The 27609-nt window shown below is 40.0% G+C and overlaps 1 protein-coding gene across 20 annotated transcripts in view; it reads left to right on the top strand.

The window, feature by feature from the left end:
• LOC128761254 (eukaryotic translation initiation factor 4 gamma 3-like) overlaps nucleotides 1-27609 on the top strand; it is a 45270-nt gene that overhangs the window by 8784 nt on the left and 8877 nt on the right. For 2 of the 20 annotated variants that reach the window (XM_053869440.1, XM_053869429.1), the window contains exons 3-21: nucleotides 6825-6932; nucleotides 8509-8601; nucleotides 9914-9946; nucleotides 12806-12826; nucleotides 15860-16039; nucleotides 17511-17622; nucleotides 17772-17932; nucleotides 18116-18250; nucleotides 19333-19492; nucleotides 20077-20850; nucleotides 21609-21697; nucleotides 23228-23519; nucleotides 23960-24084; nucleotides 24952-25071; nucleotides 26125-26280; nucleotides 26539-26736; nucleotides 26825-26968; nucleotides 27044-27280; nucleotides 27441-27545. In XM_053869440.1, the coding sequence (XP_053725415.1) occupies nucleotides 6825-6932; nucleotides 8509-8601; nucleotides 9914-9946; nucleotides 12806-12826; nucleotides 15860-16039; nucleotides 17511-17622; nucleotides 17772-17932; nucleotides 18116-18250; nucleotides 19333-19492; nucleotides 20077-20850; nucleotides 21609-21697; nucleotides 23228-23519; nucleotides 23960-24084; nucleotides 24952-25071; nucleotides 26125-26280; nucleotides 26539-26736; nucleotides 26825-26968; nucleotides 27044-27280; nucleotides 27441-27545 (3243 nt within the window). Of the gene's footprint in view, nucleotides 1-6824; nucleotides 6993-8508; nucleotides 8602-9913; nucleotides 9947-12805; nucleotides 12827-15859; nucleotides 16040-17510; nucleotides 17623-17771; nucleotides 17933-18115; nucleotides 18251-19332; nucleotides 19493-20076; nucleotides 20851-21608; nucleotides 21698-23227; nucleotides 23520-23959; nucleotides 24085-24951; nucleotides 25072-26124; nucleotides 26281-26538; nucleotides 26737-26824; nucleotides 26969-27043; nucleotides 27281-27440; nucleotides 27546-27609 lie in introns of all 20 variants that reach the window. The other 18 variants (XM_053869442.1, XM_053869426.1, XM_053869424.1 and 15 more) reach the window with 15 other exon arrangements.

The raw sequence follows: 27609 nt of genomic DNA, 5'->3' as shown, positions 1-27609 counted from the left end.
ACACATTTCCATTGCTCAGCTTTAGAGTTATTTGTGTAGCAGACACTTGACTCCAATACCACTACAAATGGATCAGTCTCATTCCGTGAAGGCACTGCACTGCACTGCACTGGCTATGCTACTGTGTTTTTTCTTTTTTTTTACCCACTGCTTCCTAGTCCAGTACTGAACACTGCAAAATTGAAGTGGATTTATTTTTAAACCACTAATTGCTGGCATTTTTAGTGGCAAGTTGGCTATGGTACTGCGTTGTTAGAAATCCCTGTATAGCACTTCAATTTTTGTTTTCCTACATTTACACATACAAGACACCTTTTCTGAGCTTTCACACCTTTAAACTTGCACAGAAGAAAATGTTTACACGATTACTCCTCTGGAAGAAGCAGGAGATTGTTTGTTCCTTTTTTCCGCAGATAAGTAGCTTTGTATTGTGAAGAAAAAATGTTATGCTTATTTTATGTAGCCTTTAATTATAGAGGGTAATTATCAACTATTAATGTCAATAGTTGGAATTAAGAATGCTGTTCTCCACAATCAATATTTGTTTACTGACCTATTATAAGTAAAAGCTTTTTAACTTCAAAGCAATTTCAACCCCCATTTGCAGTTTTCTCCAGATTCTGTGTCATACACCCCGTCACAGTTGCTGTTCTTGGCCATCTGCAGTTATTGCCCCCAAAGAAACAAAAAAACAAACAAACTCATAAATACTCCTATGATCAGGCTTTCTCTACTTTTTTTTTTGCAAACACAGAGCTCCAGACTAACTTGTTTTGTTTACTATGGTGTGCCTAATGCATTTTCTTTAGGTGCCCCCAAATTTTCATTGTAATCAGAAAACTATGGCTGAAGCTTTGATGAAGCATACTAGTTTGTCAGCAACATCATAATTTGCCAATGTTTTATTAATGTTATTATGATTATTATTTTTATTATTCCGCATTGGTATGAATCTGATTCAAACCTTTGCTGCGTGATGACCCGGATAACTGAGCACCCTCACAAACATTATTATTATTATTAGTGGTGGGACTTTAATGAGTTCATTACGATTAATTAATTACAACAAAAATGTGTTACAATATTCAATTTAATTTAATTTAACAGTTTATGCTCCAGACAACACGGAACGTTTCTAAGTGCACAAATTATTATTATTATTGTTATTGTTATTATTATTATTATTATTAGTAGTAGTAGTAGTAGTAGTAGTATTGTGTTTTGTTCATTAATGCATGTTATTCCAAAGCACTTTCCAAGTTGGTGGGATCCTCACTGACCTTGGCAATAAAGTTGATTCTAATAACAGTTAACAAAGTGTAGAAATGGGAAAATCAATGTTTCACATCTCTTGTCGAGCCTGTTTGTGTTGTTGCTTGTGTTTGTAATCTAACAGACTGCTCTGCCAGTTTCATTTTTGTGTTAAATTGAGCTGTCTGACTGCTGCCCCCAATGTATCTCATGTGTCGTAACTGTCTACTATAACTGTGGACCCATCTGGACACATTTTCTGGATGCTTTTGAAGAAACATTAGAAATAATGTAAATAAATCATTATTTTCATTGAAATTGTCTAGTGTGACAAAAAATACTTTCACAAATCTCTCTCCTAAGATGATTGTTTTTCATTTGCATGATTGAAGATTACATTCATACTTTGACCAAATCAGAATTTGTTGATGGTCCCTAACTGATGCCTGGTCGTAATATTAGTGCTGCCAGTGAGAGTTCACCCGTGATCAGTGAACCAAGGACAACAACGCCAATACTGGGGTGGATGTCTGTCGAATAGCAAAGATCCTGCAATTTTCACCGCTGTGTTTTCTGAGGGGGCAGACCAGGGGTGTGTTGATATGAACCAAGTCAAGACAACCAGTGCCATAAAACCTGTTTGGACCACTTGATCTAACAAAACCAACACAGATGCAGAAACTCAGAGTCCACAAATGTCATTGTTAAGAGCTTCATGTATCCAAAAATACGATGCTGAAAGTCCTCCATACTCTCCACGACTGTCACACGCTGGACACGGCTGTCGAATGCCACGCAGCCGAAAGGATTGCATTCAAGGATGCAAGTCCTATGCAGTGGTTGCAAAATGGTCGCAAAGGATATTGCTTAATGGCCAATGTCTTAGACATCTTGTGACGTGAGCTATGCATTATCACAAGAGATTTTATCTCCATGAGAATGTAGCAGCCGCAAATTGCCGTTTAAAAAAAATGATATGAATGTAATTTTGCGGGGGTCATTGTGCCCTAAAAGTTGGGACTCGGTATGGCCGATGTGGACAAAAATAAATCAAGATAAATGCTGGAATTTCGGTGACAATGATAATTATCATGATAAATACATTTTCATTTTATTCCATGTGTTGGACACACATTCTCTTGAAACTGTTTTATGATGAAACTTATTAGTGGAGTATGTCTCCAACATCATTATTTGTTTATATTTAAATATAATAGTTTACTAAGTGTACTGTAGAGATGAGAAAATCAATGTTTCACGTCTCTGGTAGTAGCCGCACGTGTCTGACAGACTGCTCTGCCAGTTTTATTTAGAGGTTAAATTGAGCTGTCTGCCTCCTGTATCTCATGTCTCTTAACAGTTGTCTATAACTAAGGTCCAGTCTGGACACATTTCCAAATTTCCTAGATGCTATTGAAGAAATATTAGAAATAATGTGAATAAATGATCTTTTAGTCATATTCTATTCTCCAAATCATGATACAAACTGTCAGTCCTTTGTCTTGTGTGATGAAAACCTTTTCACAATTCTCTCTCCTAAAATGGTTGTTTTTCATTTCCTTATTGAAGATTTCACAAACTTTTCGACCGTTTTAGAATTTGTTGATGGTCCCTAACTGATGCTAACTGTCCACAATCAGTGAACCCCAATGGGGGTGCAGAAAAGAACGCCGCTGCCAATACCAGAGCGGTGGTCCGTCCAATATCCAACTATTTTCACCACTGTGTTTCGCCAAGGTGCCAGCGCAGCAGGAGACCTGCATGTGTGCATATGAACCAAGGCAAACAACCGCATCAGAGAACCTATTAGGACTGCTCGATCTAATAAATCCAGAGAGTCAGAGTCGACCAGTGATATTATCAAAGGTTCCCTGTATTAAAAATAAGTTTAAAACTACAAGCTTGAACCAAAGTCCACCACACTCTCCACAACTGTCACACTGGAGATCACGACGCGCTCTCACGGTCTCATGTTCATGTATGCAGGTCCAATGCAGCGAGTATACTGTGTTTCAATTGAATTTATCGTGAGATGCAGAATTGTCATCATGGAGATTGTTTTTGATGGTATATCGTGTACGATAAGTTATTGCCCATTCCTTGTTGGGACCCCGCCATTGTTTCTTTCTTTAGATTGTAATGTAGCTTGGCCGTCTGGGAAAGGCTCAAAGTAGATTTCCTTCTCCTCTGCATCAACGGACGTCAGTCCAGGTGGCTCAGGCATAGGATTGTCTGGATGCTCATTGATTTCTAAATGCTGAAGTGCTTTGGGCATGTCCAACTGGTAGGAGGCTGACCAGGGGCACACTGGAGAAATTATCTCCGTTGATGCGGGAGAAGCTTGATATTGCTGCTTGAAGAGCTGGGGGAAGGAGTGGGAACTGTGGGCTTAATTTCAGCTGTTGCTCTGTCCTTATGAACTATATGATTCACAAAAGAAAGGGTGGATGGTTGGAAACTGGCTTGGTATTATATAGTTTAATGAAATCCAGACGAGAACCTGTTAAGGTCAACTGATGATTGTGTTCGATTTTGATCACTGTACAGTATTAGTGTGAATTCCAAAGTCAAGTTAAAAATAAATGACAAAAAAGCAAGTGTGTCATACTTCAGTCAGTTTATTCTGACCTGTAAAAGCTCAGATGTAGCGTTATTGCTGACTCGTTGCTAAGTGGTGTTCCTGCTCTATTAAAACTAGTTAAAAAATATATATATTTTTTAAAAATTGTCCACAGACTAGCTACTGGAGTTGAAACTGATCTGATCTATTCACACACTGATCACCTCATTTTAATATCATGCATTTGCTACAATAAGTCTGTGCCCAGAATTTCAGAAACGTGAAATGATCGAGGTGAACAACAATCTTCATTTGAATCATGTCAGTGTCTAATAACTATAAATGTACATTATTAACCTAAGTCAATGAATCTATGCCTGTTCAAACAAACGACTGACCTTATTTGACCTTTAGGACTTCATCCGTGTTGCATGCTGGAGAGAAAAATTGTTTACATCATGCTAAACACTGTATAACCCCAGTTAATGATGTGTGGTTCTTTTTAACTATTAAATCAGCAGAGAATGCTTGTAAAAACGTTCATGTCGTGATCCATTGGTGGGAAACGTAGAGAGAGAGAAGTCTGTCACCTCAGAAAACCTTTAAACGTCTGGCTATAAGTGCAAAACACGCACCATTTCAAAGGGCAATCCCCAGACGCAGACGTGAAACGTCATTCTCCCAATCAGCAATGAGCTTTGTGTCTAGGGAACTCTTTCTGCTTGCGCCAACATCCCTGTTTTGTCTCTGCATGTAGGTTTTGTTTTTGATGTCTGGCCACTTTGGGGTCTGTGTACCTTTTGTCCTTTGGTTCATTTATTTGTCCTTTATAATGCCGTCTGCCCAAAGAAAGATGTTCATCACAATGCAGATGTCATGACGAAAACATGAGTTCAACCAAATTGTTTTGTCCTTGGATTAACTTTAAACTATCTTTTCAGTGAATTTTAAAAGGTGTAATAATTTATCCTTTTCTCTCAAAATTAGTTTTTAAAATATTTCTACTTATGTGGAAATGTACTGGAATCCAGGTTGTTATATAAACAATGGAAATGAACGACACCCTTGTGAAGCACTTGTTCGTCTCCGGTGATTTTATGTCTGCACTTCATGTACAGCTCCTATACAGCTGCTCGCCACCCCTCCCCCACCCCATCAAACCGTATGTCCTCAGAATCAGTCATTCGCCTGAAGCAGAGCAGGCTCCTCCCCTGGCAACGGCGGCTAGATTAGTTGCTTTATCCTAGGTCATCTGAGGGAAGTGGGCCACACAAAGGAAACAGAGATGTGGTGTTTATACTCTGTAGTGCAAGGTATAAGAGAAAATACAGACTTAAAGTATCCCAGTGATCTTCTCTGAATCTAATGACATGGTTGACTAGACAAAAAAATCCCCCCTTGTGTAGCATTGGCGTGAAAGATTTGCAGGGCTGTTTTCATGCCTCCCTGCTGTTTCCCTTCCCGCAGTATCCCGTCTTATTCATGTGAGCTGTGCCTGCTGCAGGATCCAGCCGCACCTGCAGTCAGGCCCACATTTGCAGCATCTCTCCTTCCTTCCCACCACCAACCTCAGAGCTCAGGGAAATCACATCCTTGCTAATTGTCCAATGCTTCTCTGGGTTTAGAGGAACTTGTTGAGCTCCTATTACATTTCTATGTATTTTAAAGCTAGCTTTTACTTCCAAATAATTCAGCATCCACATCAAAAAACATCAGAATCCAAGCATCTTGTTTGGCTCTCAAAGTGATACCTGCAAATGGGTTTAGTCAGTTGTCTTTGGAAAAACGTGACAGATTATCCCTATGTTTTAAAATCTGTCAGCCAATTTTCACTTTTATCTTTGCTTGATCATGCATACATACATCTTCAGTGAACCACCGATAAGTTCTGCTCACGTTTGCGGGAAGTGATGCAGCCTATCCCAGCTGTCATTGGGTGAGAGGCAGGAATACACCCTGGACAGGTCGGCAGTCCATTGCAGGGCACACATACCATTCACACACGCACACACTTTGAGAATGTCCAATTAACCTAGTTAGCATGTCTTGGGGCTGTGGGAGGAAACTGGAGTACCCGGAGAAAACCCACACAGGCACAAACTTCTTCAAGAAAAGTCCAGAGCTGGATTTTAACCCTGAGGCTCCTTGCTGAGATGCAGCAATGCTGACCATTGCTCCACTGAGCCGTTCTCTTTGTTAGAACAGTCTATCTAGTTTTCGGTTCCTAAAATCCTTCAGCATTTTTACATAGTGTAAAAGAACGTACAGTAGCCTCTGCTATATCTGACAAACTAATAGGTGGAGGAATGTGCACCTCCTAAAAGAGGTCTGTGATGTCAGGTGTTGGTGATGACGATGCTATTTCCAGCTAGCTGTCCATGTCGAGCTTGACCAGTCTTGAACGCTGTCTTGAAGGTCTTCACAATGTTTCATCTGTTGCAGAATAATGAAGTTACCTAAATGGGGCGGGTGTCTAGCAAATCTGTTTTTTTCATGCAACTCTCAATACATTAGTATTGATTCATTATTAATTACTCATTAGATGGTAAAGAACAGGACGCAGAAGTTGCCTCAGTGAATGGTTTCTTTTGTCACCTCAGTACTCGTTTGTCAATGTTGACAAAGCTTGATTTGGTTGAGTGTGTTGTACCAAGTACACAGTGTTCACCACAGATGAGTGGTATTCCAATACAACTGCTTGACCCATTTTTGCCACATGAGGCCCTGGTGGTCCTAGACATCCTTTCCCAGCATAGTTTGGCACAGCAGTCAGCAGATGAGGCCAGAATAAACCTCAGCAGGGTTCAAAAACCAAGCAGCGCACAGGCCCTCACATGCAGTCATACAGAGCTAATCCTCCAGCTCCAGTGCTTATTTTACATTCCACCGTAGGAGGGACGACTAATGACCTGTGCAATCCTGCCAATGCGTTTTCTCCTCAACCTCACTAAATGTCTGTGTCCGTACATTAAAAGATGGGTTTAATCTCACCCTTCCCTGATTTGTGACACAGGTATCCAGGCATGCTGGTCCACCTTACACAGCTCACGACATCACAAAGGGACACCCTAACTTGGCGGGTACCCCACCTGGTCATGCCCACTCGCCCGCTCTCTCTCAGGTATCAGTACCCACAGCTTCCCCATATCGCTACCCTAAGGGCTGGGAGGCAGGCGCAGGGGTGAGTTTGTCACAGTGTCCGCTGTTATGTCAACTCTCCATCTTTTTTACTTTTTATTGACTTCCTTAAAAGTGAGAGCTATGCGTGCTCTTCACAGCTAGAGCTATGTGCATGCTCTGATACACAATAAGATTTACTTGGAAATGTTTGGTCGCTGCTTTTTATTCAGTTCCCCAATCTCTTCAAGTTCTAGTCAAGCATGTTATTCACACACTGAATCAGTCAAGTACACAGAGAAATGTGGATGGGACACAGCCACTTGCAAAAAGAAGGTTTCTGAGACACCCAAGCTCATGGATGCCAGATAAGATTTTTGTCCAGGCAGCAGAATAAAGGTTGGACAGATAAACTGTTGAAAATGTGCTCACGAACAGGTTCTGTTGTCCTGGAGTACAGTGTCAAGTAATGTTGGTCACAATTGCATTACTTCACAACACTTCTGCAACAATGAGAATCAATTTTGATTGTTTGTGGCATACCTTGTCTAATTGGCTGCTCTTTTCTTTTACTGCATTTCTTCCAGCATGCTGTTTCGCACTCCGAAAATATGTGTTTTTTGTACGTGTAGACTAGACGAAAAAAGTTCTGCTTTTTTTTTTTTTTTTTTTTTGTTCTTGTAGGGATCCGCTGTATGAGAATCCAAATCTAATATTAATTGAAGTGCGAAATAGGTTCTTACAAGGAGCGTACAGATCTTCAAACTGCATCTGTGAATTAGCCTTTAAAGATTCATGTAATAGGATAGCTGTTGGTAGGTTTTTGAGTTTGAAATTTGTGCACATGGTGTTAAAAACAGTAGTTCTGCATGCAGGTTGACACATCCCATTCAAAGCATTGCAGAGAGTTCAACGGGAATGATTGAGATCTTGTTTACTTTCAGAAAAATGTCATGTGAGAAGGGTCACCATGTTAACCTTTATAGATAGTTGCACCTACATTTTCATTGAAGAAATTGACTCCTCCAACTCTCGTCTTCAATGTGTAATTGTTGGAATACATTTTCACTTTTATGATACATCTGCAATGAAGCATGTCATTCATATGCTAATGGCTAGATGGGTATAGGTATTGTGCAAAATGGGTTTGTCAGTTTGTCAGAGTGTTTACTGTGGAATGTGCTCTGTGTCTGACTTCCATCTCTAGAAATACCCCTCAGTAGCCACACACTGTCATAACACATACTTGCTAGGTGTTTGCATCCTCACAAACAATTCCTCGCTGGTCGATTGTCACTCCTAGTGTGTATTGGCTTAAGCTGTTAAATACACCACTGGCTGACTTGACTCCACTATAGATGAATAAGAAGGTATTTGCACTCACTGAAGGCATCCAATCATTCTTAACAATAGCACAGCGCTCCAATCTAACACATTTCCTTTCAGGGGAAATTCTAATTAGTGTTTTTTGCTGCAATAGTTGTGTCTCGATGGAAGTATGAATATGAATGAGCCACTCTTTTACTGAATGTAATGAATCATTTCTGCATTTCTGTCCCATTTCGTGTTTCCTCATGTAGTCTCCATACAACCCTGGGCAGAATGCTGGCTCCGCCCCTCTAGTTTATTCTCCTCAGACGCAGCCAATGAACGCACAGCCACAGAGTCGCCCGGTGAGACTGAGATTTGGAACTCATGTGTTTCTGATGCTCTTTCTTGGAGCGATTTTTTGCGACTGCAATTTTCTTTTTAAGATGTCTATTTGCTTAAATGCAAACTATTACAGTTACGTAATCAGATTGTTTTTAGAAGTTCTGCAGAGCTCATTTTAAGAAGTTGTTTACTTCGAACACTGTTTCTTAGAAACCTTCCCTTTCCTAAATTTGCATAGACTAACATTACCGGAAGAGCAGAATACTGATTTTAGGCCAGTTGTTTTAGCAAATTAGCCCGGGCATGTGCACACGCTTTAAAGAGAATAGAAGGAGATAATAGTGGACCTTCTGCTTCAATTTGGAGTCTTGAATTCTGGTTAGACATATCAGTAGAGTGAATGTCATTTAGATAATCTTGCTGTAGTTGTAAGGCTTGCTGCAGTTAAAGTAAAGCACAATAATCTACTGTAAAGATTTGGGGTTACAGTCAAAACGTAAATGTGATATAGATTGCTTTTTCCCATGTAAAATCAGTGTTTACAAATGAGCCTTGGTATTGTTAAAGCAACCTGACAAAGGAGCTATCGCAGTGTGCCAGAAGAAGCTGCTCAAGTGTGGATTGACCTCAATCTGTTTCTGGCAATGCCGTGCTGCAGTGTGAGCAGTAGGTCTTTAACAAGGTTAATGAGGTCAACTTCATTACACTCTTTCTCAGAAGGTAGTTGTGGTCTTATGGGTTCTTTTGCTGCTCAAAACTCCCCTCTGTCAACTACAATTATTGAGCTCTGTCAGTAAATGAAATGAGAATACCTAAAGCAGTGTTATAAGGCTTAGATGTTTCATGTTGTTCCTGGATGTGCGCCAAATAAAGACCTACACAAATTGGTGTAACAGATTTTTTTAATCGTAGCGTGGTTTACCGATTGTTTGTTGTAATTTGCTATTGAAACATTCATCCTGACAGGTAGGCGGTGTAACATGTCTAAACGATTAGCTAATCAATGCTGGCCCTAAAATTAATGACATTTTTGCCCGTTAATGTTGTGCATCATAAATATTGCCTTATTATGCCCTCTTTTACATTTTATTGTGGCATTTGAATTGAACATTTTAACATTCAATAAGAGGACAATACAGGCACTTTTAGGGTCTTTAGGTTTAGACACATCAAATTTCATGCTTTTTTTCCCTCTGTGGTTTTGTGTTGTACTGACCGCATCATATCATCATTGCTTATCACAGATTTGTGTCTCTTTTGCTCTTTCCCCTCCCTGCTTTGCTGTCACTGCTTCAATCTCCCTGCTGGACCTCTTCTCCCTTCCCCGGCCAGTTTGCCACGGGCCCTCGACCAACCCACCATCAGGTACCTGTTGGCAAAAGGCTGCGTGTAGTGCCTCTGCTCCTTTGTCAAACATGTCTAGCATTTTAGGAGAGAGTATAATAACCTTTCCGTATGTCATATTAAGTACTAATATGTTGAGTCTGACATGCTTTATCACGCTGACACATGCCTACTCATCATGTTTCTCCTTCACATTAGCAGACCATGGCTGTCCATGTCATAATCAAACGTTTTAAGAATTGCTTTGCTTTTTGTTTTCTTGGAATTTGCCGTGGTTATACTTTTACGATTTTAAAAAGTTATTCAGTAATTGAAATTCACCTTCAGTATTTTTCTTGTGAATTGATGTGACAAAACCCATTAGATACTAGGACGCTGCTAGGAAGCTCTTATATCATTTGAAATAAAAAAAAAAATCAAATTGTTACTTACAAAAGCTACATGATATATGCCCAAACTGTTTACCATCCATTTTAAATGCACTGCCAGGTTGTCATTTTTCAAGGTCAATGGCGACGACCAGTCAAACCTGTCATAATGAGATGTTAAGTGGAGAGTGCAGTGACAAAATTTTTATGCTTAATGGCAGAAATTGTATTCTAGCGATGACAAATACATTTGCGTACCTCTTGTATCATAAAAGAATTGTTGCTTAGTAAATCTGATAATACAACCCAAAGCATCAGTGAAAGCCTTATTCAGCAGGACATTACATTTAAATGGGGAAATAGTGTCCTGTACCCACTGTACCATGATGCCATAAAAATGAGAAAAAATGGTTTAGTGTGCTGTTTTGTATGGTGCAGTGCAACAACACACTGCCAAGTGTCATACTTGTTGCAATGGAAAACCCCTGCGCGCATGATGATCTCATTTACTGTCAATTGCATTGTCATTCTGGTTGGACGTGCTTTTCCTTAAGAACATTGTGGTTTGTACTTAGTTGAACCGCGAGCCGTCCTGTGCAAAGAAAGCACTAATGGGGCTTATATATTTAAACCTGCATCACACTGAGAGAAACCATAGAACATTTATTTTGACGTGTGAATCCTATCACGTAATGAGATAAAAATCAATAATTTCATTTTTCCCATGCATTAATCTGTCGAATTGTTCTGCGTTTTCCAGAGGGAGATTAGCGGATGTTGATGACCTTTGTGTAAAGTACATTCAGCATCTTGATGAACTTGTGACGACCTGCTGCCATTATATATATCATTATATCTGAGACAGCAATAGCGTTGTTGTGTTCATACTGTGAATTGTGGCACCTCTGACTCTGAATATTTCTTGACTGTGGCTTGTTGTTCTTTGAGTGCCAAGCCTCACCTTCTGGATGATTCTTTGGTTCTGCGAACAACTTTTAACAGGCTATTAATAGCACTGTGTCAAAGCGCGTCTGCTGTGTTCCCTTGCTTGAGCGTGGCGGCACACACATGGACAAGCAGAGCTCAGGCTGACACAAACTGGCGCGAGGTTCCGTTGTGCCACCACGGAAGTCGAGTTTGGAAGCAGATAAAACCAGAACAGTAGTCTTTTATCTCCATGGAGAAAAACCACCATTGTTCACCGGCAACATGCTGGATGCTCAGCCAAGGGTGCGCAAAGATCTGAAAATTCATTCATTTGGTTGAAACATAAGTCTGTTCTCAAACAAGTATCATTGTTGTTTTATGCCTCTGCTCGTCAGTGTAACTAACATACTTGGTTGTCAAACACAGCTGCTCAGTGTTTAAGGGAGCAGAAATGCCAAACAAAGTCCAGTGGGAATGAAAGTTAAACAACTGTTGCTTTCACCGAAGAGCTCTACAAAATCAATCTGGGTTTCACTTGAGAGTGTATTGTTGGTATTGTGGATCCATCCAGCCACACTTTTGCTTCTCTTTACAAGTTACTCAGTAAGTTATACATTCTTGGAGGTCTTAACCAACTCCTAGTCAGGTCTCTTCACAGGCTGATCTGGTTCCCCAAATTATTTCTGACTGTTCTTCATTGTTATAATGATGGACTTGGCTTAGTAATGCGTGTAGATGGATGTTGATTGGAACTGTTGAAGATATTTTTTTTTGGTCGAGGGCATTTTGAGTAACACAGCATTTTAAAAAAAATTAAATCGCTCAATAGAGCTGTTGTTGTTGCTACTGGGGTCTATAGCATTGTCTTTTAACACAGATTTTCCACAATTTGTTAGTATTGTGGTGCTTAATCCATAGACCTTAACCTGTGAAGGATTTAGTTGGGGACTTTCTTGTCGAGATATCTCAAACTGAATTGATGTGGATGGACAAAATATGCCACATTTTGAATCATCTCATTGATCTAGATTCTCTTAAGTCACATACGCTCCATGCTGCCTCAGGCCAAGTTAGAGAACGAGTTCTGGGGAGCTTGTGAATTAATCATTTCATATCGTTTAAACAATTTCCACTGATTTTAATCGTAATATTTTGGTGAAGGAAACATTTTTTGAAACGTCTTCTGGATCCATCTGTTGTGTAAACATTTTCACACATCCCAAGTTAAAAAAGCCAAAAGCCTAAAAATCTCTGATCATGACAACTCCCAAATCTGTCATTCTTTGTTGACAAGAAATCTCTTCTCTCCTGATCCTGATCCACATGCCTTCAGTACAATCTTATAATCTTGACAGAAGTGTGAAGGATTTTTTTAATTTCATCAAATCTGCCACACTTGATGACTGTCAACCATTGTGAGATTTTTTTTTTTTGCTTCAGTTAATGTTGTAAGGTGAAAATAAGACGTCTTCAATGAAACCCAATGAAAAAAGTCACTTAAAACCTGTAATTGTAATAAAACTAACTTGGTGTTGACAGTGTCATTAAAAAGTGGCTTCTCTCTTTTCTGCTTCCAAAACTGAAGGGAGGATTCAGGCCCATTCAGGTAACAGTTATTTCCATTGATCTGCAGTCCTGCATGGCATGATGAGGATTGCACCCTGAATTGATCCGATATGTCATTTCTTCATATGTATTGTCAAAAATCAATTATTTTGTTTAATTCCATCATAGCATTATTCTTACTTTTTCGTGTACTTTTCATGTCACTGTTCGTTTTCTCAGTTTACTTTAGGCCCCGGCATGTGCAATTAAATGAATTCTATTTCTTTCTGGCTCCATCGTGTCGGCAACAAAAAAGTGTATGTTGACATATCGATAGTAAAAGCACCTTGCTTTCTTTCAGGTTGGTTCTTGTTAGATTGTCAACAAAAAGCTGTTGCTGTTGCTAATCACAATGACAACCATTTCAAGTCTCAAGTTTACAATAAGTCGGCCAATCACCAATTGCTGTTGGCTTAGCACCAGCATTTACTTATGAGGCTATAATACTTGGTAACAGGCGTGACAACATTTGTTAACATGATGCCGTATGAAAAATAATTGAGATTCTGTTAAGGTGGAAACATTTAACCATTTGTAATACAAAGACAAATTATGGATCTTGGGTACTCCACAAAAGCAGCAAACAGTCCTTCACTGCTTCCGTTTAGGCCTTCGGCTGTGCTACTATACATATTACAAGTGCTACGGGTGTTTCAGTGTGAAGAGTACAGTTGTCACAATACTAATCGTGCAAACTCAATATATGCTATATCATACCAACTAATACTTGAAAAGGCCTTTTCTTTTTTTAATGTAAAATCTGAACAGCAGATTTATTTTTCAAAATATTTTATTCATTTAAATCATCAGAAAAATGAAAACAAATCAATACAAAAACATAAGATCACGTTTCTGCTTAAGAATAAATGCAAAATAAATAACCTCAATATCTGTTAATTTTCCTCGCTTCGGGAGATTTGGGATCATATCCTTGTTGTATTCTGTAGTATTGATATCATGGTGAATTAGTGTGCGGATACAGTGAATATCGGTGAGTAACCCTATTTTTGATGAGAGATGTTTGAGTGTGCAATCTGTTATTCTAGTTTGTTGGGGCATTATTGAACGGGGTGTAACTCACCCTCACCCCCTCTACTTTACGCATGTATTACATTGCACAGAAACATTGTGGATTCTGTGCTCTAGTTTTCTCCAGTCTCTTACTGAATGTTGTTTAATTCAACAAATATTTGAAGCTTGCATTAGCTGATCAGGAGTAACACAGGAAATGGGTTGCTGCTAGCATTTAGCCCTGATGACAAACTGATTATATGTTTTAATCTGTTTGACAAAGTTTTGTCTGTTTGGCAACTTCAAAGATTTACTTTATCATAAAGCTAATCTGTTAAAAAATGTCTCCGTTATAATGATTTTTGGTTGCTTCTTATTCTGTTCACAGGCATGATAGTGTTGCTTCTGAGGAGGCCATTGTGGTCTGCAGTCTTTATCATAACGTCTGTGGGATCTGTGCTGGCTCATTTTCCTGGTCATTATTCTGTGACTCTTGTTTAGATTTATACCAGTAAATAGTTTCCTGTTCATTTCCCAGATTTCCTGGGAGCTATTTAAACTACAAAGACATCCAGCCTGATTTATTAAGGTGAATGGTATTTCACTGCTGGGTATTTTGGAGTGTTGTTGAATTTGCTACCCTTTATAGGAGCACAATTGTGTGGCAGTGGTTACGCTTTTACCATCTATTTGTTTGAAAATCGAGCACAGATGTCTGTGATGGTCTTTCTGCAGCTCTAGCACACTCTCTTCCACCATTGTGATATCCTCCATACTGTAGAAATTGCTAACACTTGCCAAACATTTTTGCTATTTTAGATTTGTCAAGATCACACAGAAATGCTGTCTGATGAATGAAGATAGAGATTGTGGGGGCGGTGTTATGGCAGAGCAATGACAAAAGGATTTCCCCTTTTCATTGCTTGACTTATTTTAAGTATTATTATGGGTATTGTTTTTAAGGTTTTTGATCTGCATTGCATTTGATATACCTGTTAAAGCCAAGGGGTTGGTTCATGACTGCATTCTAGCTGAGTTTCAGATGGAATATGTGGAATATACAGTATGTGGAGAGAGTTTTACTACTTTGCCTGTTTTGATGCTCTAAAAGCTATTCTGAGGTCTGAAATCATTTCCAATTTAAAGTGAGGCAAGAGAAATAAGTTGATTCACCCAAAGAGCTTTGGAAAATATGCCAGGTGGAGGTCAGTTGCTTTTGGTATACTATAATCCTTAGAAGCCACTTGACGTGCAACAACACTGCGCAAAACCAAACTCCTGTCTGGGGCTAAACAAAGGAAAATACCGAATTCTGACATGACTGATGGATTCTCAGCGGGCTGTAATGACTGCAGAAGTGATCCCAATTTTGTTTGCTCCATTGCTTGAATCACACCACATCACTACGACTTATACCTGGACTACAGTTTGCAGTTTGTCTGATTAAAATAGTATTTTTCACACTTCAAGTGCAATTTCACATTTGCACTTTACAGTTGAAGTTAAAATTACACTCTTAAAGCCTCTTGTTTATGATGATGGAGAAAAGAAATATTTATTATATTATATAATAAGTGGTGATTGGTCGATTCAGAAATCGATTCAGAGGCTCTGAAACGCAGCCCTGTCTGTCAGCATGACATTCATGCAGTGACAACAAGTACCAAATTTACTAAAATACATTTCTTGACTTCACTAGCAGCACTTGCTCCCTGTCTCGTCAAGTCAAATGCACCCGAACTAGGACTCAGACAGACCTGGGCCAACATTAGCGCTTTTCACTACTTTCATATTTATTAGCTACCAATCTGCACAGTGCTGAGTTGCTCCAAGCCAATCTAACTGTGCTTATGTTTTTCATTTGTCTACAAAAGCACCACTACCATCCGGAGCAGTGTGTCAACCAATTAAGGAAATCTATAGAGATCCACTTTCAAGCACCTAGACAGCTCGTTGAAGTGAAGTGCCTTCCTTTGAGATGCACCTGCTTGAAATCTTTTGTTCTTTTCCCTGTCTTGTTTAGTTTTTCCAGAGAACACAGATGCAGACGGCACGCCCCACCATTCCTACAAACACTCCTGCCATTCGTCCTGGATCACAGACCCCCACAGCAGCTGTCTACCCCACTAATCAAGCGATCATGATGACCATGGCGCCGATGCCTTTCCCTTCCCCGCAGGCTGCTCAGTACTACATCCCTCAGGTAAAGTGGAAACTACACCATGGAACCACTCAGCGCTGTTTTAGCAAAACTGGAAAACCATATCCAATTTGCTGCTTTACGATTAAAAAAAATGTCTTTGTTTGTTTGGAAAGAAGTCCAAACTGGCAGTTATGCGGGATTATTTTTGGGTGAATCACTTCCGTACTTCTGTTCACAGATTGCCCATAAAACTTGTTTTCATCAGGGATAGTAGTGGATGGTCTTGATATTGTTGCTGTACTTTGTCATGAGACTGTATTGCTTCTGAACCAGTTACAGTTACATAAATGACATTCTGTCCAATTTTACTATTGCAGCTCAGCTATTTCTTGTTTGGTGTGTTTAGAAGTGGAGTTTTGTTCATTAAAAGTCGAATGAGCACATTGAGCTCTGAAAATATTTTGGAAATATTGGGGTCAGTGTTTAGCTTGTCGGCAAGTGCTAGACTTCATAGGCTGGCACTGATTTCTCCAAATAGTTCCTGTTTATGCTGTGCAACTTGGAGAAATTTAAGTACAATTTACAGCCAGTGAGTGAGAAATTTCTACACAGTTCTACACAAAAAAATGTGTTTCTATTTACTGTAATGAAGGGGAACTCTTGCCCATGCCCAGGAGGTTATGTCATTGTCTGCATTTGATCTGTCTGTTGGCAAAGTAACACCAATAAATTCCACTAAAAAGTTCAGGTCATGTTAAAAGTGGCACCAGGAACTGCTGAGTCCATTATGGAGGTTTCTGGATCCCTGAGGTCTTTGAAGGATTCATTGCAGAGAGACTGCAAAGATCGCCTTTATTTTCTATTGGTCCTGATTGAGAAAAGTCGTCTCTTTGCTTGGTACAGCTCTGTGATGTATTATTTTACTGTTTAGTGATGAATAGAATTTGTTGAACACAGTGACACTGTAACATGAATTTCAACTGCCAACAACATTTAGCAGAACGACCCTGTTAAAGATAGACAGCATGGAGATGTTGAAAATGTTTCAACCACGCTGGCCTTTCACATGCCGCTTCTAGTACCAAAAGAAACACCTGGTTAGGAACCTGAAAAGTTCCACGACTAGAGTTTTGTGGAAACTAGAAAATGGGTTTGAGCTTGCGAGCCATGACTTAATCAGTGGGTGTATTGGGTAGTTACATCTACAAAATAAGTACACACTTGTCACATGCAATGCGTTCAACGTCATCTCATTTGATGTCTCCTCGTCATCAAAAGTTGTTGCATGCTTTGTTGGCTCAAAATTGATACTTTCATTAAAGCAACAGACGCTTTCATAATACTTGTCATTTTGCTTACTTTCTGCTGTTCTGCTTAATGTGGACAACACGGGTGCTTCAATAGAAAGTACCAAGGTTCAGAGAATCCAGAACGGCACCGGTTCCTCATTCTGAACTGTGTTGGTGTGAAATATCTGATACTGACGTTCTTAAAATCATGATGATCATTTTTTTGGATCCTTGCTTTGCAGTATCGCCACAGTACTGCTTATGTGGCCCCGCCTCAGCAGTATTCTGTACAGCCCCCTGGGTCTGGTACCTTCTACCCTGGGCCTGGGCCTGGGGACTACCCGGCACCATATCGTGAGTATTGAACTTTCAACTGAGTTTTCCTACCACCAATCCAATCATAATGCAACCTGAGATACTTGTCACATGAGACATTTTCCTGGTCACAATTCTACACCTTGCTTCCAACCTAGATTAACAGACTTTGTTTGGACTCTTTTCAGACCCCCTCAGGTACCACCCACCTGTCTCACCCTCGGTTCCTGCTCCAGTTCCTACAGCTGGGCCACCCTTCTACCCAGGACAGACTGTGTACCCTGCCTCACCCCCCATCATAGTGCCTACGCCACAGCAACCTCCACCAGCAAAGCGCGAGAAGAAAACAGTGAGTCTCTAAGAATTCCTGTGCCCTACACTGGACCTGACCTTTTTTTTAGTAATTCATACTTATATTAGTAATATTGTATTAAAACTGTAGTGTCTACCTTTCTGCTGCTACTTGTAACCCATGGTTACATTTCTAGAGTCAAGAGGTGGCTTTAGTGTGGTCTGTTCTTTTGTACCATTGTCCTCCCAGATCCGTATCCGTGACCCCAATCAGGGTGGCAGGGACATCACTGAGGAAATCATGGCGGGAGGTTCAGGGAGCAGGAACTCAACTCCTCCTGTCAGTCGGCCGTCCTCTACCCCGACACCACCACAGGTTAGACTTCCAATCTTGCGCGTCACACCTCAGATATACGTTACCAGCTAATGCAACAAGAAGAGGAGGGGTCTTGCTCCCTCTATCTTTAAGCAGCTTGCAGCTGTAATCCGCCTGCTGATACATTTGACAGACTGTCAGCACGAATTTATTCAACACTAAATAACCAATTAGGACTTCTCCAGTTTCACTGAAACAAGGGGTTTCCATTAGATGTTGATGATTGTGGCACACTGCTGTGGGAAAATGAGAGCCACCATGGCAAAATAATGATTAATTTGTTTAGATCAGAGCAATTAATTTTCCTCAGGAACATTTTATGTACTGGGTCTGTTGTGAGTGGTCTTCAAACCCTAAACTTTTCGATATTTTTTAAATGTTTCCATTGTAAATGAATAGATGCGTAAAGATTATCTATGTAAATAGCAAATGCAATATTAGTTCAGTAGAAATACAGAAAACATTATTTCAAAAGAAACTTTTTTTCATCACTTTACAGCGATGATCATTTTCACAAAAATTAATCAATTATATTCAAACATATCTAATTATTCATAGCTGAAATGGTATTGAAAGTAAAGAGGAGAAAAGAAATGAAAGTCCTTGTTCCCTGTCAAGTATATTTAGAATCGCACAGTGCTGACTGATAAATTAATTTCTAATAAATAATAAATTATTTCTAATAAATTATTTCTAGATGATCAGTTTCACTCTGACTTCATGAGTGCCACTAAATACAGGAATTGACACTTTGCCCAGGTCTGGTTTATATTAACTTTTGATGATGATAACATGAGATAAAACGAAGTGGAAGCCTTGAATCTAGCTGAAAACTCAACAGGCATCCTGGAGGTGGACATAATTATGGTGGTTTCTGTAAGTAGCTCCACTACCGTTTCAAAAGGCATATTTATAACTGAACATAATGTTTTGGGTTCACTAGATATTTAATATTTTAAAATTTTAATCATTGGAGGCGCTAAAAATAAAATGACAAATAATTTTTGTAATTACATACAAATGAAAAAAAAACAAATAACTGTTTCTCTATGGCTACCGAATCATTGTCTTCGCATTTGCAGCAACTGAGCAGCAGCCAGAGTCCAGAGCAGCAGCCTTCACTGCTGCAGCCTCCCCAGCCCCTGCAGCCCCATCCTGTCGTCTACCCGCTGGAGATGCCACAGTTGCCACAACATCAGCTTCCATTGACTACCGGAGCTATAGACACCAAACTGAGGCCAGGTCTGCAGATTAATATCGAACCATTCCTACATGTTAAACTACCACATTATGCATGTTCTTCAGTGGAAAACGATCCATTTATATGCTAGAACTCTTTAGTTGCACATTTCATATTTTTTTCTTTCAGACCAGCTCGGCATTTGTAATTCCTATTCCTCTGTGTTCCGTGGCATTTGTGACAACAGCAACATTAATCTGCATGGGAAGGTCACACTGGCTTTCAAACATCTTGTTGTGGTGTACTTTATTCCACAAAAAGAATAGTGGAATTGCACTGTGAATGCAGTCGCTTTCTTTGGTACTAGTTCGTGAGGGTAGCGCTGAGGTTCTTTTGAAGAAGCTCCGGAGGGTCATTTTCTGCTATGTAAATATTCTGGAGAGCTCGAGCCTTGAACTTCTTCTGACACCCATGTGTCTGTTCATGTTAGGTGGAAAGGAAACCCAAAATGAATAATGATGCAGGTTAGCTTCCATCTTCCAGGAATTTTCTGTTTGGCACTTCCTTTCTTTGCTACATTTTAAGTGAGCATAAACGTCACACATTTTAACTTGCGCCAATTTGTCTGGGATTTTTCTTCTTCTAGACGATTCGCCAAAAATGGAGCCAATTATTGTCAAGACGTCTTCCCCACCCGGACTTGTGCCGCCAGAAACTCCTCCTGAGCTACCCGAGGCTGACTCTCCTGTTACTGAGCCTTCCTCTGCTGAACCAGAGCTCCCATTCCCGCCTGCTCTGATCGCTCCCACGAATCTCCCACTAACTGTGGCCAACACCAGTGATCGTCCATCACCTCGGGAGTCTGCTGCTTTAGCCTCCTCCTCCTCTTCTTCATCGTCCTCTTCCTCATTAGCTGGAGAACAGAGAACCTCCTCAATATCAAATCAGATTTCCAACACGGATAAACTCGTTTCTGATGCCTCAAGGACTCTGCCCGTCTTGACAGTGCCAGCTTCCAAGGCTTTAAATGGACTTACGCACTCTGCGTCTGATCTGGAAACACCAGTTCTCGAGCCTTCTCTAATCTCTCCGGTGGCACCACAGACCCTGGCCTCCGCGCCTGAGTACCGCGAGGCCTGCGCCACAGAAACTTTGCCTGCAAACATCAGGCCAGAGGTTCCCATTGCTGCTGAAATTAGCCCAATGGCACCGGTTGCTGTAGTGCCAGTCACGCTGACCTCAAACTCTTCTCCGGTTTTGCCACTTATGGTTCCACCCGGCCTGCCGCCTTTAGTCCAGGCCACAACCGACGAATTTAGCAAGTCCCTGGACAGTAGAGACCCTGTTCCACTGCTGGGAGGCATAACAGAGAGTAAAGCAGAGTCCCAGCAGCATCTGCTCTCCAAAAAGAACACTGCAGGTAACGGCTATTTTGCTTTTGAATACATTAACTAACAAGCCTTCAATTAACTCAGGTGCTGTGTGCATTTTGTACTTATTGAATTGTTGTTCTTATCCTGTGTTTTTACTTTACAATGTGTTGTGCATGCCTTAACTGGCTGTTTCCTGTAGATTTTAGAGAATTACGTTTTCTGTTTTCCTGTTTATGTGCCAGCTATTTCTACCAGTGCCTGTTTTTTTTTTAAATAAAGATGGAACCAATTTTAACTGTGTGAATATATACAATAATCAATGTAAAATGAAAAACAGTGTCATATTGATATTGTTTAATGACAGACTATTTTTACAATAGCCATATTCAATGTCACTTAGAGGAATGGGGGATGTGAGAGCATTTCGCTGTAGCCTTTATCTGTCTATTAAACTCCTATTAAAGTCTAGAATTGTGTAGAGAAGGATTTGACCTTTTCTAGTGTGTAATTAGATTCCTGCCGTGTTTGAAATAGGTTCACGAGCAATGGGTCAATTGGACATGAGCTCATTTAGAATAGCACTGGCAGTATTTTAAATGCCATTCAATTCCGATTCTACCTACACCACAAACACTGGTGATGAAAAACTTACTGTGTTACAGGTTTTTACTTCTGCCATTGGAGGGATGTTCCATATTTAGTTAATAATGTTATCAAATCTGATATTGTGTCAACTGAAAGAGATAATAATTGGAAAGTGTTCTCTGTGCTCGGTTTTACTAAATGTTTGTCTATTTTTTTGCAGTGAATCAGACCGTATCATCAATACCAAAGACCTGGAGGAAACCAAATGAAGGAATCTCTGCAGAAGACGCACCTCAAAAACAAAATGGGGTAAATGAAAGACACTTTTATCTTTTTTGACATCCCAGTCTGAGCAAAACACAGATTAAATGCTAAGGGTTTTTCGTTGTTTTTTTTGTTTTGTTTTTTTTAAAGAAAGTACTTTTTCTGAGTAGCACTCAGTGTGCTAAGTTATTTGGCATCTAAATTTAAATCCAGCTCTTGTATAACGCCTACGAAGTGAGAAATAAGTGCGGCTGAGGTTCTGAGTGAGGGAAGAGGGAAAGCAACAAAATGGGCAATAGTTCAAGTGAAAACGGTTTCCACATGTGTGGTAAAGGAAAGCAGACTTGACTCCTGACTGTTTTTATCCTCTAAGAACGACAGCAAGGAGTTATCAGTCTGTGTCACCATCTTATTTCCACTCCTCTACTGTTGAGTAGTCTTTCTACGGTATTAATATATCCACATAGGTTTTTTGTGTTACCTTCTCACACTTTGTACGGCTAGAAAGTCAACGAAGTTGATTTGTTGTGGAATATATAGGTAACAATATTTTTTGCTTTCAAACTTTTCAAACTGTCACAATAGTTTCTTGATGTTTTACCAGACATCAATATGAACTTATTTATGCTATTATTTGTCATTGAAGCAATGTAAAGAAGGAAAAAAAGTTGATATACATATACTGTATGTCAGTTTTTCAACAGTGGACAGTTACTAGTTGGATACTGGCATATGAATTCAGCAACAAAATTGAATTATATACCATGGCTTCCATTTCGACATTTGACATATTTTGTCAGGATTGCTGGTTATCCATTGCTATGAATGAAGATTGACAGACAGAACTTGCACATCATCACTTTTCCCTATGAAAGACAGTTGGTCAATCGGGGCGTTAGTCCTACAGGTGAAACTACAAAATGTTTCTCACCACAAAGGCCTGTTGCCTATTTGCAAGAACTTCATAACAGGTAATTTATTGATTTAATAAATAATAATACTAATAACAACACAAATGGCAAATAAATAAGACACTAATAGCTACAAACATGGTGAAAGTTGCCGTTTAAGAGAAGCATTTAAGGAATATGCAATACTGAATATTTGAGTTTTCAAATTGAGATGAGGAGATGAGAGTTGGTGTTTCGAATGGCCAGAGGGAGTGTGTTCCAGAGTTTGAGAGCAGAGCTTGACCAGTCAAGAGGTTGTATCTTAAGGCTCAGGAGAATCATAGTTAGATAATATTTGTTAGTATAAATACATTCCTTTTTATATAGCACACTGAATGTCAGGGTATGCTGTCCGTTCTGGGAATCCAACGCTTGTGTCCTTAAATTGTGACAAATAGTTTGAAGCGTCAATTTCCCTTGTCTCATCTTTATCACGAAGTAAAACCCCAAAGAAGAACTGTGTGCTATACATTTTCTTTGGCTCAAAAGTCTCCAAACTGTTTTTTCCCCACCTGCATACCTCCTTAATTGTGTCCGTTGGGATATGTTATCTTGAAAGAAAGAGTTGCTTGATAGAGTGATGTAGCTTGAGGAAAAAAAGGTTAATTTTCTCTTCCTCTGGCAGGATGAACCCAGGCCAGTTAATCAGCCTGCAGCGGACCAGGTTTTGCAATCGGCTCTTCTGAGCAGCAGTAGCCCGGTGTCCCTGCCATCTGTCTACACCGCCACCCTTGCTTCAGCCCGTGCCAGCAGCCCCGATGCTGACGAAAAGCCCCCCACCCCTGAGGAAAATGGAGATGCTGAGCTGGAACCGATGAGGAATGGAGCAGGCCACACCTCGGAGACAGAGAGCAGTGACAGTGGAGTCACATCCGGGGAAAAGGAGAACTCCACCGGGGCATCACAGGACATTGAAGGTGAGGATATATGTTACTGTGGGACCACAGTCTATGTGTGAAGCTAACAGCAAAAGAAGGACTAGATTACCTTGCTGACATTACACACAAACTGTAACAATAGATTACTACGGTCTTGCAGCTTTCTATTGGGACTAATTCAGTCCTTTGAATGTGGCTTTCTTGCTGGCTGCTGCAGTATGCTAGCAAGAAGGCATATGTATAATTCATTCAACATGCTGTGAAGGTAAAAAGACAAACCCAAAGGATGAGCACATTCTTTCATACGAGTGGAAGACATACTGTCACTTATACTGTACATTAAATTTGAATCAGGAAATTGCTCTCATGTCAAACAAATGCTTTGCACACCTGAGACTATCATGACAAATTTTGTACGGGAGCATGATCAGTCACTTGAAATCGCGTAGTAACAAAACACAATCTGTTTGCTTATCCAGACCTCGCCGAGCCCAATGGGAAACGTCAATATGCCCGGGACTTCCTCTTGGGTTTCCAGTTCATGCCGGCGTGCATTCAGAAACCCGAGGGGCTCCCGCCAATCAGTGATGTAGTGCTTGATAAGGTAAGAAATTCCTTTGTTTCCAACAAAGGAATTTGTTTATTTTTCTCTTGGTTTATTGGGTTTACTAGGGTGGAAGTTTTCCTAGCACAATAAGCAAGTTAATTTTTTTATTAATTTGATCATCCATTATGCTCCGTCAAATTGACTGTCGTGAAAATGCACTAGGCATTCAAATATTTACATAGTATTTGTACGTTGTAGCTTTTGAGCAGCTTGTTTAGTCCAGTAGATAGGAAAATGGCAACTCATTCATGTCGTTTGGTGCAAAGCATCATATAAAGGGGCGTGTGATTGAATGAATCTCTTCAATTCCATTTTTGTTTTCGCCCTGGTTTCACATTTTAATGCAAGGTGAAAGTTTGCACTCCAAGAAGGTGCTAGCATGCTAACATAGATAATGATGAAGCTATTAGCCCACAGAAACGCGGTTTTGATTAAAATCACATTTCTATTATGTCACTCTTGGCATGGCGAAGCATGCTCGACCCTCCCCCTACTTCCAGTCCAAAAAGAACAACCAGAGCAGCTCATTAATGCCGCTCACAGTTTGAAATCTTTGTTGAGGAGTGAACACACACAGATGGTGGGAGAAAGATTATCTTCTCTTTGCCCTCCACCACATTCCCCTTTTTTCTCTGTTAACATCTGCATTCACTTCAGTATCCAGATGACCAGCGGAGAATATATTGCAAGTGTTTTACAATGTATGAAGTGGTAATTCAGTTTGTCACTCACAGCAGGTTGCTATTGACAAGGATTGGTTTGTCATCGTATTCTGCTCTGTTGTTACTAGTTTGAGAACTTTGCCCCCTGCTGTTCACTTCATTCTCTTAGTGTGTGTGATGATGTGTACATTGTGTCACGCAGATGAACCAAAACAAGCTGCCGCCTCGTGCTGTGGATTCCAGGGTGATTTCCAGAGGACCTGACTTCACACCTGCCTTTGCTGATTTTGGCAGACAGATCACCGGAGGACGAGGAGCACCTGTAAGTCCTGTGCGAAGTCTGAACTCGAGGCTGTATTGTTCATTTGATGCATAAACTGTCGTCAACTGTTCTGATTTTAATGTGATTATTGTTGCCATTTTTATTGTGTCGTTTTCAGAACTGGCTCAAATTCTACATATTATTTTTTTATTTTGAATTGAATAGTCTGATGCCACGATTAAAAACTGCTCATGTTCATTCATTATTCATGATTAATTCTGTTGGATGACAAAGAAATCATTTGTTGAACAAAGTGGATTTGTCTATTCTTTCAGAAAAAGGGCACTGACAACATAAGAGGAGAGGAGTGCAGGGAAATAATTGATTGAAAATCATGAGTAGATCACGGGTACATTTTCAGACTAGTAAAAAAAAAAAGAAAAATGAAAAGCAAGTAACTGTTTTAGAAATATTGAGATAAATATTTAAGTGCTTTTCTCTGGTCCATTATCTGCCTTTTGGTGTCCCGAGCATTTTGTTTCATTAAACCGCACTTATTATTAAATTTGACATGGACTTGTCATATTTTAATTGAATTTGAAGAAAAATATTTTTTCATTCAACAAATTATTTTTAAGAGCGGAGCCTTGATTGTATGAACCAGTTTTGTATTTTAGGTATTCAGGTGCCGCATTTCAGGTTTAAATTAAATGAAAAAATCATGGCAATTTTGTACTTATTATATATATTACTTATTATGTTAATTAGCAATTGTCATTTTCAATCAAAACGCCATGTTTATCTGGCTGTTTCCCTGTCAAGTCTGGGTTTTTGTGTTTTAAAAAGGAGCTAGTGTTTAAATCTGTTCCGTACAATAATTATCAACTTCTAAAACATGATCATTACAGCTGATATCAAGTGATGTCAACAAAATGAGTTTGACAGAGACACACAAACAGTGTTGCGGCTGCACAAAATCGTAATCACTCATTTCCTCATACCCGGAAAGCAGGTCATACCTGCCAGCTGACATCCTGAATGTTGTCTTTACTGCCAGTACGCATCACCCATGCATCATAGTTCATAGTCTTAATTCCATGTTTATGTTCCCAGCTCATGAACATGGGGCCGCGGCGACCCCCTCCCAGAAAGATCATCATGAATGTGAGCGTAAATGATGAGATTCAGTTGAAAAAGTCTGAAAACGCCTGGAAGCCTGGTCTGAAAAGAGAAAATGCTCAAGAGGATCCAGAGACACAAAAAACACTGGTAATTTGCTTTTGTCAATGAAGACCATCTCAGACATTCTTAGAACAGTTTATTAATCAGTTGTGTGTTTGAATAGTTTGCAAAGGACGGTTTTTCATGTGCATCCATCTGACTTTAAACAGTCCAGTCCAACAGTCTGTCATCCTCATTATAAATACTTGGTTGAAAATTTTCACTATTGTGATCACAGAGAACAGGGGTCATACGGATCCCACACACCCTTCATCAAAACCCTTTTAAATGACTGTCTCATTTCAGGAACTTCTCAGGAAGGTTCGCAGCATCTTGAATAAGCTAACGCCTCAGAAGTTTAATGAGCTAATGAAGCAGGTCACAGGTCTGACCATCGACACAGAGGAGAGATTAAAAGGGGTTATCGACCTGGTTTTTGAGAAGGCCATCGATGAGCCCAGCTTCTCTGTGGCCTACGGTAACATGTGTCGCAGTCTGGCCAACGTAAGTGTGCCTTCTCAGTGGTTCTTTTCATGTCTAGTGTTGCAACTGGGGCCCTCATAAGCTAATCTTCTGACTGTCTTCTGTCCAGCTCAAAGTGCAAAAAGCAGACAAATCCAACTCAGTCAATTTCCGTAAGCTACTTCTGATCCGCTGCCAGAAGGAGTTTGAGAAAGACAAGATGGATGATGTGGTGTTTGAGAGGAAGCAGAAAGAGCTGGAGGCTGCTGCGTCGGTATGTGCTGCAAGGATGATTGTTCTGGTCCTGCTTATAGCTTATATATATAACTCAACCCTTTCTTTTGTCCAGTCAACTGAGCGCGAGCAGCTCCAGCAGGAGCTGGAGGAAGCCAAGGACAAAGCAAGACGACGATCTATCGGCAACATCAAGTTCATTGGTGAGCTGTTCAAGCTGAAGATGTTGACGGAACCCATCATGCACGACTGTGTGGTCAAGCTGCTGAAGAACCATGACGAGGAGTCTCTTGAGTGCCTTTGCAGACTGCTGACCACCATCGGCAAAGACTTGGATTTTGAGAAAGCCAAGGTAAAACATTAGTTAGTGCCCTCTGTATGATTGATTAGAAGCAACAGCAAACTATTGAGCTGCATAATTGTGATTACAATTTTAATAATGTGCTGGGAAAAATCAGATTTCTGGAACCGATTTTTGACCGACGTCGTTTTCATTGTTCTTCTTTCATCAGCCCCGAATGGATCAGTATTTCAATCAGATCGAAAAAATAGTCAAGGAAAGAAAAACCTCTTCTCGAATCCGGTTCATGCTACAGGACGTTATCGATCTACGATTGGTAAGTGATTTTCAAGTGACAATTGTATTTACGATACGACTGGCTGTTCTTCTTGCTCTTTTGA

The sequence above is a fragment of the Synchiropus splendidus genome, chromosome 6 (genome assembly GCF_027744825.2).
Source record: "Synchiropus splendidus isolate RoL2022-P1 chromosome 6, RoL_Sspl_1.0, whole genome shotgun sequence".
Classification (NCBI taxonomy): Eukaryota; Metazoa; Chordata; class Actinopteri; order Syngnathiformes; family Callionymidae; genus Synchiropus; species Synchiropus splendidus.
Note: the sequence above shows the minus strand (reverse complement) of the source record. Positions and strands in the feature narration are given on the sequence as shown.